Raw genomic sequence first — 18,968 nt, forward strand, 5'->3', positions numbered from 1 at the left:
CCTAGGCATTTCAATTATACAGATAAATAATGTCTAGTGCCGTCTACTGCGTGCAGCTCATCCACATGGTGGCTAATTGCCCTTGTCCATTCTATCCTGTGAACCCACTTTCACATTTCCAGCATCACTCCACTCAGGGCAGGATTTCACTTTGAGAGTCAGTGATGTTGCATGAAAACTCCACTCAGATGTGACCTGGCCACAGAGATATTATTAAATGCTCCTTATTACTCTGTGATATTATCTGCCTCTTTTAAAGCTGGAAGAAAATAGACAGCAGAGAGTGTTTCTAATGAAATTCTGTCTGACAGCTCCAAAAGCAACATATGCTCTGCGTTTTTGTGTGTCCTAGTTCCGTACATTTGATCCCTGCAAGCAGCTGTGGTGTAGCCATCCCGATAACCCTTATTTCTGCAAAACAAAGAAGGGACCACCACTGGATGGGACTATGTGCGCGCCTGGAAAGGTGAGACTATATATCACATTTTTTCATGCTATTGGGCGTACTGGTATGTGTTTGTGCATTTGGGGGATTTCATCAGAGAATCAAGGAACAAGATGGCGTTGTTCTTTCTGGTTTGACCTTCTCTGAATTTGTGTGCAATCTGGTCCACTCATTTCAGAGGCAATACAAAAAAGGACCACAACAGGGGTAAGACTGGAGACTAAGACTTATGAAGAGAAAATGTTCACTAGTAGTCCTCAAACTATGGTTCACTGCAGACCACCCAGAAAAGACTGACAAAGTTGTGAATTGGGAGGATTGTATGGATATGATTCAAGTGCAGATGCCAGTGTCTTGTAAAGTGGTCTACAGAAGAATTGACTTGGATAGTCATTGTTATATAGTATAAAAAAGAGAGTGCACAAAGAGGGGCTTAGTATCTTAATACTTTTTAAGTCAGTAGCTCATAATATTTGGCACTTACTGTTTTTCATCTCTACAAACTTTAACTCATTCATCCTCACATCACTCAAAAAAAGTATTTTAATCTAACTGAATGGAGGAGAGAAACTGAGGAAGACAGTTTAAGTGTTTAGCTCAAAACTGTAAGGGAAGTCAAGTTGAGAGCTTGCTTAGAACTAAGGAGTTCCAGGGGCCCCGGTTTGACGAAAAGTATTGGCTTTTGCATTGCTAGTAAAAATCTAATCAGCTCAGAGATGGGATAATCTGAGCTGTGAAGAAAAGTCGAGAGATAAAATAAGGTTGCAGCAACATGAGGTCTGGAGCTAAAGATTTGTGTTGATCTGTTCTATGTAACATCTGTCTAGCGGTCTAACCTGTTTTCAGTACCAGGCCTTGTAGTCTCTGGGCATCAATAGATCTGTACTTATTTGCAAATCGTAGTGATATGGTCACAAGAAGAGTTATTCATTTGCAAACAATCTGTAATAAGTGTGGTTGTGTTTACACCACTGGTGATGCTTATTGGCAGCCATGGCATCAGAAAGTAATAAGATTTCAGAGATTACAGTTGAACTAAGACCACAGTAACAATAGTCAGAGGAGCCCAAATGAAAGTGTAAGTGTGATGGGGAAAGCACAGCAGGTGTGGGAATCCAGGCTGGATACATGAGAGAGGTTGCCTTAGCTTTTGACAGTCTTTTGACAGTCGCTTCAAAGGAGGATGGGACTATGAGACCTATTCAAGGGCACCAATATGAGAGCAGCTAGTGACTATTATGAAGGCAGAAGCCAGGGGCCATTATGAATGCTTTGGTGGGGAGGAAATATTGGAGGCTTATTTAGTGGTTTGCAGGGAGCTCATTAAGGATCTGATCCCAAAACCCATTAACATTAATGGAAACACTCCTCCTGACATCCCTGGGCTTTGGATCAATCAGTCTATACAATGACCCTTTCGGGGCAGTGTTACCACTTGGAAAGGGTTTTTCTAAATGGTGTTAAAAGCAACATACCGTTTCCATGATGGACAGCATAATTTATACAAGTAAATTATGTTAGCAGCTGCTGCTGTGGTTTGAACCCTCTCTTTTCGGATAAAAATTGTCATGTGGTTCTAAATTCTTTCCCCCTGCACAGTGTGGTCTGCTGGAACCCAATCTCTTCTCTTTTTCTCCTCCCCAGATGATTCCTATTATGTAACACCATATCGTCTGTGGGAAATGTAGCAATAAAACTTGAAAAATTAAACCCCAAACCTAAGACAACATTTTTAGTTAGTTAGTCAGGATGTTATTTTTGGTTAATAATATAAAATTTGCTATTTATACAATTAATAAATTTAACAAAAATGCAGTATTGAACATAATCTATACTGGAAAATGATTACTTGTTTAACTGTTATTACTGTATAGCACAGCGTTGGAATGTCAAAATAATTGAATAAATAATATAAAAAATGAGTTTCATTCCAAATATGTTGGAGACAGGCTTTTGAATGAACAAAGCACTTCAGAACAAACTTTACTAATTGAACCTGCCTTGGTTGGTGAGAAGGATGAAGGTCTCTTCTATTTCTCTTTTCTGTGACTGTAGTTAAGCATTTTTATGTTACCAGATTGCTAGTGAGCAGAGAGAGAAAGAGAACTGGCAAATGGGAGCCATCCATAATAGCTAGCTGGAGAAGGTTAAGTTTTGACTGCCATCAAAACTATACCCATTGGTTATATGGAAGATAGTAGTTATACTGTAGATAGTAAGTGAATTGTTTGTTGTTCTCTTACTAGGGTGACCAGACAGCAAACGTGAAAAATCGGGACAGGGAGTGGAGGGTAATAGGAGCCTGTATAAGAAAAAGACCCAAAAATTGGGACTGTTCTTATAAAATCGGGACATCTGGTCACCATATTCTCTTACCAAACTGGCACCTTTTGGAACAGCTGATACTACTGTATGCATTTGGGATGAAGTCCTGGCATCATTGAAGACAACAGCAAAACTCCCATTTCACCCTTGGTAGTTTACTTCATTAGACAATTAGTTAAGGCAAGGATAGCTGCCATTTTGTCACTTGCTAAGTGTTCAACATTCCTTTCTTGAGTCCTACTTTGAAGCACGTCAGCCTTTAATAATTGGAGCTTCATCTGGAAGAAGGTTAAAAAAACCCAGAACTTCATCTTTTCTCTGACAATAAAAACTACTTTGCTTGGTCTTCCATGTTTCACATGGATGGACATAATACACATGTGTCTAAGGTCTGTAATATGATTTTGCATTAAATGTTTTTATGAAACCAGAGACAAATATAATTATTTTCCTTTTGCTAGCTCTCCCTTCCTCCCGGCCTATCAGTCATTTTAGTACTTCACACAAAAATTGGAAGAAACAAAGGACATTAACAAACTAGAATAGCCTTGCACTTCCAACCATATAGTTAAGGATTAGCCAATGTTTCCATTATAAACAAAGATCTTCAGTACCTCAGCTGAGATGTTGCATACTGTGTTTCAGACAAGAGAGAAGTTTTATGGCTAACTATAAATTGGCCATTTTTATAGTTATGGAGACACTGAAGAGAGTTTATGCATATTTGAAGCTTTAGTAGATAATAGAATTATAATCATCTTATCCCTAAGGACACTGTTCCAGATTTTTTTGGTAAACATTTTGTTTTCTTCCAATTTGAAAATTATATAAAATTAAAAAGTACATTGTTAACTAATATTAAAAAGACTGAGCCTAAGCTTTCTTCACAATAGCATGAGTTTTAAAAGTGTCCTTAAATTTGAATTTGCTGGCTCTAAATATGAACAATATATTTATCAGGAAGGTGATGGTACTTAGTGGTTCTGAATACAGGCAAATCAGATGAACTCCCTGCCATCTTTTCCTTGCCTCTTTGCCCTCTATTTTTGTTGCTCTTTTTTGATGCATGCACCATCACCACCCACTTTGGACCATACCGAGATCTCTGTTATATAATAGATTATGTTGTGAGGGTGTGATTGTACCATTTACACAGCATAGAGAGATGAGAGTCAAGCCCTACCTTTGCAATTTCCTTTTATATGAAATGGAAGGTCCCACATTCCTTACTACCTGATCAGAGTCTGAGGAAGAGTAAAATAACTTGAAACTTTGTCCACATATTTTCTTTGGAATAAGGTCAGGCAAAAAAGGAACAACCATAAATAATTAACTAAAGGTGTTGGTTCAAAAAGATCAATTTGTTTCCCATTTCTGAGATTTGCAGCTGTCACCACTAATTCCAAGTGCCTACTTTAAGATGGGCCAATCTAAACACTACTGGTGCGTCATGAAAACATTCTGGCTTTGCAACGGCCGACAGAACTGAATGCCAGAAATGGTTGTGATGTTGTTTTGGAGACTAACTCAAGTTAAGGGGGACAGATTTTCACCACAGTGTTGCTTGCAGAGTACTGATAGCTGCTCTCTGAACTTTTCTAACCTTAGTTGATGTTCCTGAACAGAATCTAATCTAGCCTGTCCTCTCCCTCACTGAAGGAACTGTCAGGGGACCCAGACCACCTACGATAGAGACTAGATAACTAGAATGTTTTCAGCAGATGTTGTATGGCAGCATAAAAGTCTTTGTTCTGAGTTCCCAGCCCATATCTTGGACACAGCTCTGAGATTAAGTAGTGAAAGGAGGACAAACTGTTAAATTTTCTAATGTCTTACATATTTGTCTGATCCAGCAAGATTTACCAAAATTCATCCATAGTTTCCAGCAGCAGTCTTTTGCCTTTTGGTTTATCTTCAAATGCTTCCAGCTAAAGTCCAATATAAGTGTAGGAATTATTGGAAATAATCACTCTAAAGAGTTAGATTTTGCCACTTCCAGCACTTTCAAATGGATTTCCATGGGGCCATTGGAGAAATGTGACCCACTGTATTTTGTTCATTTGCAACAGGCTGACAATTCACTCTTTTTAGTGATGAAATGACAAAATATTTTCCTGTCTTCCTCCTTCCCAGGTAGAAAAGGAAATATTGCTGTGAAAAACCCTGCCTTTTGTCATACAAAATATTAATTTTTTGTTACATTTTATGGAGAAATCATATATTGTTTTGCATTGCAGGAAAATCTAATTTTTACCAGCATTGAGAGGGAGTTCTGAGCAAGGAGGAATTGCAGGATCTGGCCCTATACTGCTTTTTAAAAAACTTTAATCTTGCAAGGATTTATGCATGCGTTTAATACTATGCGATCTGAGCAGTCCCATTAACTTTCATGAGACTGCTCCCATGGGTAAAGTGAAGCATTTGCACAAATCCTTGTGGGATAGGAGCCTTAATATGAAGTTGAATATGTTGCATAAATTGCATTGTAAGATCTGCAGATAAGGAGCAACTAGACAAAGCTTAAATCTTCTTAATGCACTTTGACCTAAAAAAGCATATGCTTTCCAGGTGATGATATATTTATTTACCTGTATCTGATTCTCTTAGCCCCGCTGTTAGCCTCAGGCTTCTCCAACTGCATGAAATCAAAAAGTGTTTGACCGTTTTTTTAAACTAGTACTTTTTGGTTGAGACATTTGCTTTGGCTGAGGCAGCTAGGCCTTCCTCATGAGAAAGAAACAAGAAATAAGAGCATTCATGCAAAAGAGATTGCATGCTACAATCCATCTGCTGTCTGCAAAGAGGAGTGCGCAGGCTTATGCCACCTGGCACTCATTTATTTTGTTGTTAGAGAGGTAAGAACCCTCATATCTTTCAGTGCCAACAAAGTTGACATTATTCTTGAATGTGGACACATAAACCAAAGATCCAAGTACACAGTTGACCTAGCAGCTATTTTCCTTCCTTGCACTGTTTTAACAAGAAGATGATCCAAGCTGACCCTTTCTTTTCCCTCCTTCATAAAAGCATGGAAATTATTAAATATTGAAATTGAAATATACTGTTAAAAATTGACCAAGAAAAAGGTATTTTGACAAGGCTAATATGCACTTGAGGCAGTCCAGATAATTTCCCAGTGAGAAAGCAGACCTCCACTTCTCTCAGGAGATAGTTGGATAAGTGACTAACAGACAGTGAGAATACTTGATTCGCCACTCAAAGAAACTTTTATTGGCTTGCAGAGCCCATTGTTATGCGACAGCCTTCATTTGATACTTCACAACTAAATATGCTTGAGCAGATGAAACAGTTGGCCTAGACCTGCAATGCTCTGCCATGATAGCGAAGTTTAAATAAATCTCTCCATGGTAGGATCTCAGCACATCATGGAGGAGATTGAGAAACACAAACCCTAACAGACATACAGACTTTGGGAGTATCTTACAAATGTTTGGACTGAAAAACAGGGATGTGCCCTAAATAGAACAAGCAATGTCTCTTATAATGTAGTCAGACACAAAAAGAAGGTATACCAGCCCTCTCTTGCAAATTAATTTGAAAGTGCCAGTGTCCCTTGGAATGGGGGTTCTCAACCTTCTTCTTTCTGAACCCCCCACCTCCCAACATGCTTTAAAAACTCCATGGCCCACCTGTGCCACAACAACTGTTTTTCTGCATATAAAATCCAGGGCCAGATTTAGGGGAAAGCAAGCAGGGCAGTTGCCTGGGGCCCCACACCATGGGGGCCCCGTGAAGCTAAACTGCTCGGGCTTTGACTTCAGCCCTGGGTGGTGGGGTGATGGCAACGTGGGCTTTCTGCCCTTGGTCCCAATGAATCTGATGCCAACCCTGTTTGTTGGACCCCCTGAAACCTGCTTGTGGACCCCAATGGGGCCATGGACCCCTGGTTGAGAACTGCTGCCTTAGCAGCACACTGGCTCCTTCTTGGCATGTACACTTTTTGCTTCAAAGAACAGCTGAAATCAGTCAGCAGTAGAACCTTTTACTGTAATAGATTTAAACGTCCTCTCCTGGAAGTCGCACTTGTTTTTGACTGTCCCTTCTGCCAGAAAAAGAGGCGAGACTACAAGCAGAATTGTCTCCTCTTCCACTCAGAAAACAGTTTACGTTTACCCTCCCTTTTTTCCTTCTTACCAAAAAACTGTTTTGTGCTTTAATATCAGTTACATAATTAAAATGAAAACCTCTGTTTTTGCTAGAAATAGAGGTTCCAATTGGCCCTTCTCCAGCTGATTAAGAAGTTAACTGGGTTAATGGTGGGAAGGAAAGAATCCAGGTTCCTTCATTACACTGGAGATGAAGCTGTTTATATTTGACATCCTCATGCTCCTTCCCCCTTGTGAAAGTGCTGGATTCTATTACGGATCTTGTTCTCCTGTGGAAGCTCCCCCTGCAAACTCTTCTCCTTTCATCCCAAAACAAGAATTGGCAGAGCTGGAGATGACTCATTTTGCAAGTTTCTTGATGGCTAAACTTCAGCTTCCATGTTTACCATGTGGAGACTGGCAACCAACATAGGACTAATTGCTCCGGTGAAAATTGAGACAGCTTCTTTCCCTTGAGCAACAGTGCCAACAGTGCTTCACTTCTATTAACTCACCATTTTGTGAGCCTCTCAGTCCTCCTCTGCCCCCTGAGTTCAAGCACTAGATCATTTCATAGTAAGCTGTAAATACGCAGTTGATCTCAGATAGGCTGGGTGAGTCAGAGAATAATGTGTAAATTACACCTGATGGTTCAAAGCTTTGATGGTGAGAGAAGGATTTTTGGATAATTGCAGACCAGGAAATATTGAGTCATCTTCTCTCAAACAAGGTTGAAATGTGGACTGACAGCCTGATGCATGCTTCCACACAGGCCCCAGCCACCCTTCATCTGTTGTTCAGGTTAAGCCCTGCCTCCAGACTGGCATCACTAGGGAATCTGAGAAGGGTACAGCACTGAACTTTCAAATTCTTATGAAGCATGAGAGAATTAGCATTCATGACATGAGGCTAGAGAAAATTCATCATAAATGGCTTTTGTGAGTAACCCACCTCCTTCATAAAGCTTTTCAGCAGTAATATGTACATGCTACTCTTTGATTCTTAAATTCATTGCCATCTGTATTCATGTCTTTAGATGAGAACCCTCAGGAGCAGAGATTTAGGTTTTGCTAGGAAGAATTTACATGTGTTAGGGCCCCCTATACATATAGTCCAATGCCCCAGTTTTGCTTTGACATAAAGCATCTGGCATAGAGGACCAAATACTGATACCGAGTAGTTGAGATCAGTGATACTGTCCAATTATTACTTGATGTTAGTAAGGGTGTTGGAATCTGACCCTTACTGACTCTCATGCTCCCCTGGAATGAATGTGATCCCTTAATCATGTTTTAACGTAGAGTATTTTACAGTCATGATAGAGAATCAACATCTTAAACCAAGTTTCTCCTCTATTTTTTTGAGCTGCTGTCTAACCAAATTACTGACACAATAAATAATCTGAATAGTGATTCAAAGTCACTAAACAATTCAGCAACTCAGTAAAATACATTGTTACAATTTTACTAATTATTCCCTTTTTTATTTACTTTATTGATGATTGTCCATCACTTCGAAGAATTTGTCTTCCTGAGCACTAATCATTCTACGCTTTAAGAAAGATTTTGTGTTCTAAATCTTCTCTTTTTGTTTTTGCTGGCAGCATGCATTTGGCCATATGCTTTGCTTATCCTAGCTGCCAAATTCTTGGATTCTCAGGCTTGTTAAGCTGTGTAAAATTTTGTTGTTGACTTGAATGAGAAGAAAAGTAAGTGAATGATTGCACTTGTTGTTATGGCCATCTGTGTGTGAGAACCAGGCCTCTCACCTTGACAGGAACTGCTAAAACAGACAAACTACAGCGTGAGTGGGGTGTAAAATAATTACTGCTTCTAAAATATCTCCTGGCACCCAGATTTCATCAGTGTAACTTTTATAGGAATGATGAAAAGGAAGGACCAAATTCTGCTGTCCTTAACTGAGGAAAAACTGCCCTTAACCTCAGGAGGAATCTTTCTTAAGGACTGGAGAATTTGGCTCTGAGGTATTAGGGGGTCTCGTTAAAGAGGGAGGGGATAAAGTTGAAAAGATGGAAACTTTTTGGTGTTTAGCAAAGGGGCAGCTTTCAAACGCTTTAGGACCACTATACTCTTATATTTGAAATTGAATCTGAAATCATAGAGCAACGTAGACAGCGAGGCATCGATTAAGTCAGTAAAGACATACGGCCCTCGAGTACATACTCTACATGTTCTCAGCTGGCCCAAGCCCTGCCTCCCATCTAAACTGCTAGTTTGAGCAGTGTAGTGTCCTGCTGCCTCCCTACTGCTGGAGCCTTTCCTGTCCACGGGAAAAGACTCCGGCAGCGGGGAAACAGCTGGAAAGGCTGCCAGCTCCCTGCCGCTGGAGCCCTTTGCACCGCAGGGAAAGTCTCCAGCAGTGAGGAAAGGCTCTGGTGGTGGATGAGCAGCCTTTCCCTTTCCCCCTGCCAGAGCCTTTCCTCACTGCAGTGAAAGTCTCTGGCAGTGGGGAGTAATTAAAGCTGCCTTTCCTCTGCCGGAACCTTTCACTGACATGTGTCGCTACACACTGTAGTGTGGACATGGTGTATTTTTTCACGGTGGCTTGTAGTCAGCTACGTGTAAGCTGCACACCACTGAAAATGGTGTCCAGCGTAGACATAGCCATAGAGATGAAGAAAACCTTTTAGGTCAGATATTAGTTACTCTAAGGCAGGGGTCTCAAACTCCTGGCCCTCCAGCAGTTTTGGGGCTGGGTTTCTCCCTTGGCCTGCCTTGCCGCCCCTGGGTTGATATACTGTGACAGTAACTGTGCATCTTAAAGCTTTCAGCACAATGGGTGGGTGCGCCCTTTCCCTCCTCTGTACACAGTATTTTATGTTGCAATGAAACTGTACATTGTAGAAAGAATCCTCCTCATTGCCAGATAAACCGAGTGCATGTGGTATGACAGATAACACTTTGTATCTCTGGTTTCGAAAGCTTACGTCTCTACCGCTTGTACTAAATGAGAGTCTGTTAGTTGCTGTAAAGTTATGGTTGCAGCCACAAGATGGAGCCATAATACTCTGGAGGATGTGTGACATTCCAGGCAATAGAGGGCAGTGGTACACACTTAGGTCCTGATCCTGCAATAACTTATGCACATGCTTAACTTTATGGACCTAGGGAGAGTTAAATATGGGTGTGTTTGCAGGATTGGGACCGTAGGCACATCAGGACAGCGTGGACTCATTCTTATCTTCTGGAGTAGTGAAGAAATTTATAACCTATGCCTATAAATGAAACCTGGGTATTATGTTCAGATTTCATTGACCATAACGATATGCAGTACTCAGGGTATGTGTTCAACTGTATGAAGATGACACCACACAATATCTAACCTTTTCAATGTTCTCTTTTAGCACTGCTTTAAAGGTCACTGCATCTGGTTAACTCCAGATATCTTGAAACAGGATGGAAATTGGGGAGCATGGAGTAAGTTTGGCTCCTGTTCTCGAACCTGCGGTACGGGGGTAAAATACAGGACACGGCAATGTGACAATCCATAGTAAGTTCAATATATACAGGTTTTTTTCCTTATATGCAGTGAATGACTGTGGGGGAATTCCTGTTAAGTTACTGATAAAGTAATGCACCAAGGAGTATTGCATAGTGCAGGTTAAAAACAGGGTGTGTCTACACCTACAGAGGTGTGTAGAGTACAGACACTGCATGCACAGCTAGCAGGGGTATAAATAGAAGTATGGATGGTGAGGCACAGCTTAGGTGAGTAGAGAAGAGAGCCTGATGGGCCTGAACCCCCAGGCTGTACACCCTACACAGCTCTCAAAATGCCCTAGCAGCGCCTCCCACGTCCACAGTGCTATTTGTAGGGAATAGCAGAGGGGAGCCGCCAGAGCATTTTCTTGCTGCCTCGCTGCTGCCGGAACCTTTCACTGTGGTGTGTAGTTACACTGTGGTGTGTACTGTACTCCACCATAAGTGTAGACATAGCCTGGGAGTCTGAACTCCTGGATTATATGCTGCCAGAATTTCTACTGACCCACTTTTTGCCCCTGAGTAGATCATTTATCTTCTCTGTACCTCAGTGTATACATCTGTGAAGCTGGTTATAACAGTACAATACATTACAGGGGACTTGAAATGATTATATCCATTATTAACATCAGTGGATACTGAAACAGTCCCTAAGAGATTTGTAAAAACAAACCTCCCTTGCTTCGCTCATTAATACTATCGTTAACCATTATTTTTCTTTCCTCTTCACAGCCCAGCTAATGGAGGCCGTACATGCATAGGACCAACCTATGAGTTCCAGCTTTGCAACACTCAAGATTGTCCTCAGGATTCTGATGATTTTAGAGAGGAGCAGTGTAGACAATGGGATCCATACTTTGAATATCAGAATACAAAACACCACTGGCTCCCATATGAGCATCTCGATGGTTAGTGATTCCCCATCTTGTTCTAATGTTGTCTTAGCAAATTCAGTCCCAGTTTGATAGCTCTGGAGACAGAAATTCATTGTCTGACAATGAGGTGCCACCTGGTCATTAGAGCTGCAGGCTTCCCCCGGTCCTCTTACCAATATGTATCAACCTGGTGAAGGAGAGAGCCCCTCTTAGGGTGAACAGACAGTTCTGCTTTCCATCCCTGGCTCCTCTGCTTGTGCTGTCAGCAACATTGCAGACTGTTGATACAGAAGCAGGAATGGGTTGTTAGTTTGTTTCCTTAGTGTCTTGAAAACATGATGATGGAGATAAAAAAACAAATTTCAGACTTTACAACAGTGGGAGCTGCTGTTCATCTTTAAAATCAGGACATTTAGTTCAATTCCTTAGTATGGATTAAGAGTCCTAACAGGCAGCCAAGTTTTAAAATTTTGGCCTCAGCAAAGAATGGATAATAAGAGTTGGCCACATCTGGTTTCTCAGATCCCAATAGAGGAAAGGCTCTTCTTAAGGGCAATCATAATGCATTCAGCCTGAGAGTTGATGGGAACCAGGAGTTAATGGCAAAATGCCCATGTAGTTCATTTGTCTGAATTGCTCCCCAAAACAATTTTCAATAGTGCTTTATTTGTTTGTTCCGTTTTTGTGCAACCTGGGATTTTAAGAGGAGCAGATGCAGATAGCTTCATTGCTTCATTTCAAGATGTACATTTTCTTCCACAGATAGGGGCCCACAGACGTATGTAAGGAATATTTTTCTACAGCCTGACTCACTGAAGCTAATGGGATTCTTTTCATTGACTTCAGTGGGCTTTAGATTAGACAACTACCTGGTCTGCTCCATTTTTTATCATTATGTTGTTTAGTTAGGGGTATGATATTTTACTGAAATAATTATACCATCTTATTCCCCTTCCTGTAGAGAAATAAGGCTACAGGTGCCAGTATAGCTGCATCCACATGTTGGGGGCTGTGCCATTTAACTATCTACCAGTATAGTTAAAGGGATACAACTTTGGTGTGTAGACAAGCCTTAAGTTCATGAAAGTATGGTAGAAAGTGCAGTTCTAATACATTCAAGGCCACACACCACCCTCTTATGAAGATAAGTGCGTATAAATTGAGTATTTTAGTGGATATACACTATTCATAGTCTGGGAGCAACATACATTTTTATCTTACCCTGTATTTTCTCTAGAGAGTCACTTTGGCAGATCCGCCTGAAGTTAGGGTCTCCATCTCCCTACATTTGGCTGGCTGTTGTCTTGCTAGTGTTAATCCCATCAATGGGGACAGCTCTGAGTCCTCTCCCTCAAAAATGCTTTGTTCAATGCCATATCCTTTATCACACCATATGCTAACACATCTTCCTTTATGACATCCCACCACTTTTTCTTGGGTTGGCCTCTCCATCTTTTTCCTTCAGTCTTGCTCTGTTGGACTCTCTTCCCCACATAGTTGTCAGGACTACACCTTACGTGATCAAACTGTCTGAGCCTGCACTCCCTCATTTATGGGTGTTACTTTGAGCATGCCTCTAACATACTCAATCTTCACATGGTCTGTCTTGCTTACGCCACTCAGCCATTTGCATTTCTGTGGAACAGATTGTTTGCTCATGATGGTTCTTTGTTTCCTAACACTCAGTGCCGTACATTAAAACTGGACGGGCCATCATTTTATAGACTTTCCCTTTTAATTTTACTGGTATCTTCCTGTCACACACACCACCACTCATCTCTCTCCATCTGAGCCTGGCATTTATGATTATAGTTCTAATTTCCTCCTCAATTTCCACATTTTCCCAGATTCTGGAGCCCAGATACTTGAAAGATTGTGTTTTCGGCATTGTCTGCCCATCTAGTGTCAAGAATAATACTTCCATGTTCACATTATTGAGACTGCAGACTGTTTCTCCTCTCCTTATTTTGACCCCAAGTCTCTCCAACACATTTCTCCTTTTATCAAGATCCTCTTTTAGACTGTCCTTCTCCTCACTGCATAGAATTATAGCATCTGCAAACAACAGGCTGCCAAGCTGCTGCTTCTGTATGTTCCTCAGGAGGGTATCCAGGACAAGAATGAAAAAGAAAGGGCTTTTGGCTCGCTGTACCCATTATAATCAACTGAACCTCAGAAGGCTTAGAAATTTGGTGCTTTGTCTGCTGTACTGCATGCACATACCTTTGGGCTAGCTTGTGCCTTTTGGACTGTGTGCCCACAGGATGGCATACAGTGGAATAAGAGCCCACTGTATGCAACTAGTCAATGGGCAAAGCAAGAAATGTGTGTGAAAATGAGATACAAAGAAGCCATGTTTGAGGTCCTAGGTTTATTCAGTCCTTAACCAGTCATTTCAGCTCTGTTGCATGTTTTCAGCTCACCCAGAACAGATTAGAAGAAAGAAATGCAATGGTTTGGCTGTTTGCACACATACTAGTGGTAAAATTACCTTATTCATGGTCTGTCAGAGTGCCTGTCTTGTTTGATGTCTTAAGCTATCGTAGATCCAAGCACTGCAGTAGTAGAGAATAACGTTTTTGTTTAGGAGCAAACAGTCCAATACTCTCCTAAGAGTCTTTGGAAGCCAATGTCACATACAGTGTTGAACTGTCACTATTCAGGGGCAAAATCTTATCTGCTTTTTCAATTTTAAATATAGTGAGCATTGAGGCAGAATTCCACCCCTTGGGTAGTGGGGCTCTGAACCGCCCAAACATAGGCCAGATTGCACAGTACAGAATGCAGCCCCTTAAGAAGTAAAATGGCTTCTTATGTCTACCCTGCATTATTAACTCGGGTCTGTGGGACCTGACTTTGTGGACTCGATGTTTCCAACTACTGCTTGCGCATCCACACTGCAATTTAAACTCTAGCATATGTTTGCTGGACCTGGGTCCCAGAACCATGCTACTGCGTCTGTACTGCACTACACAGACCTCCTGACTTGCATCTGCGGCTTGAGTGCTGTCCACACTGCAAAATGGTAGGGCTTGGACCTGAGTCTCAGGAGGGCTCGGGCTCTGACCCGCCCCCCCCCCCCCAGCAGACTCCTAGAAGTCAGGTCTTGAGTGCTTGCTAACCCAAGTCAGATTGAATTGTGTGTAGACAGAAGGTGGGCATGGGCTCAAACGTGAGTCAGAGCCTGGGCTCAGTGTGCAGTGTAAACTCAACTAAGTCATTTAGGGTTTGTCTACACTGGGGAAAACAAAAAAGCCACAGCTGTGAGTCTCAGAGCCTGGATCAGCCTAAGGCAGGCTTGCGGGGCTTGAGCTACAGGGCTAAAAATAGCAGTGGAGACATTCCCAGTCAGGCTGGAGCTCAGGCTCTGAACCCGGCCAAAGAGGTCAGTTTACCTGGGCTCTGAGATTCACAGCTGTGGATCTTTTTTTGCAGTGTTGACAAACCCTAAGATACAGTCCCAAGAACAATCCATTGGTTCTTTTTTATCCAGCAGTTTCCAACTGAGCCTTTGTAGAATAATGATAGTAACAATTTAGCATTTATTGGATGCGGACAGTGTGCTCAGCGCTGTATGAAAGATGATGCAGGCTAGTAGCTAATACTGCTGCCATTCAAACTGACATTCATAGCTTGAGCAAATGAACTGTTCAAGCTTAACAATAAAACATGAGGCATTTTGTCTTCTAGCTAAAGAAAGGTGCCGCCTGTACTGTGAGTCCAAGGAGACTGGTGACGTCGTGTATATGAAACGAATGGTACATGATGGAACCCGCTGCTCATATAAAGATTTTTATAGCATCTGTGTGCGAGGGGATTGTTTGGTAAGTAGCATCACTCCTGATGCTTCCCTTTTAACATTTTTCAAGACTAGCTGATGCAAAAACTATCAAAACAGTCACTTGAATGTTGTCTGAGAATGAATATTTAAGTGAATGCCATAATGCTTTGGGCAGTGGAGAGATTTCATTACAATTACTGTCACAATATTGTGTGTGATATTTGCAGTTGCCATCACTTTGCATGGGAATCGATTCCAGCAGCGTCTACCTACACAAGTAGTGGTATATGCAGTAGTTTTTAAGATGAATCATGACAGTTAGCTTTCAGGGAAGCTTTTCCTTCATAAGGCTTGATGATGATGGAACGTATAGTGAAATATGAACATACAGCGACTTTTGAAGGAAGTGGTGTTAAAAGGTATCTGGTGTGTATGCTGTATCTGTTTAATCTGGCTATAATCACCAACAATTTGTATAAATTGGGATCTGCTATAATTCATCAGTATTTTAAATTACAGTTTGGAACAGAATTATAGCCCTGATTCATCACACCACTTCTGCAGGTGTTTTAACTTTAAGCAGGTGCTTAAATCCCAGTGTAACTTCAGCTTGTGCTTAACTTTAAACACATGCTTAAGAGCCCTGAGTTAATAGTGATGCTTTCCTGAACCAGGACCCTAATGAATCACAAAATATATTTACCGAACTGCAATTACTGCAATGACTGGAAATGTGTGTGTTTACCAATGTGCACTCTAGGGAAGTACTATAATTTTTTAGCTAATATTAAAAACCTATTTTTGATATCTTAATCCAAGGATCATTTGAGTTAAAGTTTGGATGAACAAGTAGCATTGTCTTTCCTCTCTGCTCACAGAAAGTTGGATGTGACAGGGTAATAGGTTCCTCTAAGCAAGAGGATAAGTGTGGTGTCTGTGGTGGAGATAACTCTCACTGCAAGGTGGTGAAAGGAACGTTCTCCGGGACACCAAAGAAACCAGGTCAGTTCATTCAAGATGTATTGTTCTGGGTGAATGATTTCAGTGAGTTCTCTTGTTTGTTCACGCTGGATCTCTTTGCTACCATGACAAACGCAGGCCTATTGCAGATAGTTTTAGGCTTAGCTATTCCAGCAGACACTGTCAGGACTTTATCTTTGAGATGGGTCTTGAGTTTGGAAGTACGTAAAAAGCTTTTCCAAGTTGTCATTCCTCTATGCTAAGATCAGGGCCTATGCCTGCCACAGTTGGTACAGGGAAGTGGTTTTAATGGTTCCCCCTAAGAGACTTGTAGACCGATTTGTGTTGCAGATTTCTCTGCAAACTAATGTAGCTCATCTATTGAATCTGATTCCATGGAATGCTATGACAGTATCTTATCTCCAGTCATTACCAGTCTGGAACTTGGATGTCCTGCTCTTCTACATTGTGTGTGGTCATTTGGGGAGATAAGGAACCATTTTGGTCTGAAGTGGCATAAGTTTGCTGATGACATTTAAACTGTTTTTGTTAACCCAGAGGTCACTGTCTCTTTCCTCTCTCGTTACCTGATGTAGAGATAGGAATAGCATAATTGCTTATGCCCAGCTTGCTTTAAAACATCCTGAGTTTTGTAAAAATAAATCCATTTATATACAGTAAAACAGATTTGCCCTGTTTTTATCATATTGACCAGTTATTATTTTTTTAATATTGGAATAAAGGGTACATTAAGATGTTTGAAATTCCTGCTGGTGCAAGGCACTTGCTTGTACAAGAAACAGATGCCACCATTCATAATCTTGGTGAGTATTCATTTGTGATATATTTTCTGTACAGGCTTAGTTTGCTTCTCCCCCACCCCCCAAGCTCCTAATGTGTTTGTGCATTGGTCTGCGCAAAAGAACCCTCCTCCCTTTACATGCACAAATTAGGAATTGGATCCTAATTCCCTCATGTTTTATTACTTAGCACCTTCGCAGGATGATCCCAGAATCAGTGTGTGTCTGCTGCTATATGGGGTGTTGAATTTCATTAGAGGGTGTGATAGCATTTGCATTGTCTTCACGTGTATAGTTCACAATATGCATCCTGTATTCATCCTCTTCCCAGCTACCTCCAAAGCATACCACTGTCATTCTCTCTGTTTCAAATTCTGCACCACTGTTAATAGTAATGATGCTAGGATGGCCAATCAATCACAAAATTTAGACAGTAATTGAAATCCTCTCCTTACAGTGCAATGGGATCAGTAGGAAGCAGTGCCTGATAGGTTATTATTAATTGGAAGTGGATTCACAGCTAATTCTGCTATGAATCATTCAAGCTTCTCTTTAGTAAATGCTTCCTTAAAAATGCCATTCATTACCCCCTGGCAGATCAGAATGGTGACCAATTCAGGAACCACATTAGACTCATTCTTCATTTGGGGTAAACCAGTTGCATTAGTATGACCACCCATTCCCCTCAATCTGCTGCTTCTTCACAAGCCTGTACATACTGCTAATATAATTATACTTCAGGACTGAGCAAGGCACTGAGAGAGTCCAGGAGATTGTGGACATTGAGGAGGAGGGTCATTCCTGAGAGGAATAGGCTGCTCAATCTGCTGTTAGTGAATGGAGTGGATTAAAATGTGTATAGTGAATAAAGAAACACTTTATCTTCTAACTTCAACACAAAACGTAGGTCAACGAAGTACCATCGGACAAGATAAGCCAGTTCCTTCATCCCCAGTAAAGATCAGGGGGTAGAAGACCAGCAACAGATAAACCAATGTGTGGTGTTACCTATTTTACTGCCCAGGCTGAAGAACATCTGACCGTTTTCCTTGTGCCCAGATGTTCCCTACCTGCACCCAGCACAAGCAGCTCATGACTCTGAATCCAAGTGCAGCAGCTTCAGGCCGTGTTTGCTGTACTTGAGTGAAAAAGACTGAATTGTTGATAGAAGCAGAATATAGGGATATTGTAGAGCAGGCCCAACTCAGAACCGGCTCTTCCACTTGGGGAAGCTGGTTTAATCAAGAGGGGAACAATGTAGAATGGAGGAAGGACTCCCTTAGATAGGACCCAGGTACTAACAGATGGAGGAGGCTGATCATTGCTGCTGCAACAAAGAGGTTACTCCAGGGGTGGGGACAGAGATGTGAAATGCAGACAGGTTGCAGTGATAGGAATCAGTGCTTGGTGCCAGGAGGTCCACTTGGTGATTGACATCTAGATAAACACCTAGGGATTTCTGGGATATACGTTGGTACCTGTTTTTTAAGGTTGTGGAAGGTTGTAAGAGATGTCAGGGAGCTGAATTTAGTTTTCTAGAAAAAGTCTTGTGTCAAGACTTTCCCTTTTAGTTTTCTCTAAAATGTCTCGAATTCCACGCTCCATTGAAACCTTAGGGTTTCAATGTATGGATGAGTCTATGGAGCAAAGAGGAATAGTTTACATTCATTAGGCACCTGGGAACATTTTAGGAAGGGAAGGTCTATCTAGTGAACCAGACTGCTGGTGCATAAATTAACAGAGGCCTAAATTTTCCAAAGTGACTGGTGCCTGGGGATGCCTCAGATTTTGAAGCCCAACTAGTTACATCTTAAAGAGGCCTGATTTTCAGAGGATGAGTACACAGTGCTTTCTGAAGATCAAGCCATATTAAGATGTCTCAAAATGAGCCCCTGAAATGGAATCACCCAAAATCACTAGCCAGTTCTGAAAATCTTGGCCAGTGGTTGTTGGTTTATTTAAATTATAAGGTGGCGGAAAGCCTGAAGGTGGTGAGGAGCACTTGAGTTAGATGTACACATTTGCCGGGGATATCAGTAAAACAAAGACCACTCAAGTATCTGATAGTAGAAGATAGGACAGAAATTAACTGGAGAAGGGATGGGTTCAGATCACAGGGGTGTATCCTGGAAAAGTAACTGGAGCAAAATACAAATAGACACAAGGCCAAAAAAAA

The 18,968-nt window shown here is 41.3% G+C and overlaps 1 protein-coding gene across 3 annotated transcripts in view; it reads left to right on the forward strand.

Annotated features, from left to right (window-relative positions):
* The window catches only part of ADAMTS2 (ADAM metallopeptidase with thrombospondin type 1 motif 2), a 402,877-nt gene that overhangs the window by 360,898 nt on the left and 23,011 nt on the right, over positions 1–18,968 (forward strand). For all 3 annotated transcript variants that reach the window (XM_030573537.1, XM_030573536.1, XM_030573538.1), the window contains 6 exons: positions 353–466; positions 10,241–10,386; positions 11,109–11,284; positions 14,942–15,075; positions 15,911–16,034; positions 16,736–16,816. In XM_030573537.1, the coding sequence (XP_030429397.1) occupies positions 353–466; positions 10,241–10,386; positions 11,109–11,284; positions 14,942–15,075; positions 15,911–16,034; positions 16,736–16,816 (775 nt within the window). The remainder of the gene's footprint in view (positions 1–352; positions 467–10,240; positions 10,387–11,108; positions 11,285–14,941; positions 15,076–15,910; positions 16,035–16,735; positions 16,817–18,968) is intronic.

This window comes from Gopherus evgoodei, chromosome 8 (assembly GCF_007399415.2).
Source record: "Gopherus evgoodei ecotype Sinaloan lineage chromosome 8, rGopEvg1_v1.p, whole genome shotgun sequence".
NCBI classification, from domain to species: Eukaryota; Metazoa; Chordata; order Testudines; family Testudinidae; genus Gopherus; species Gopherus evgoodei.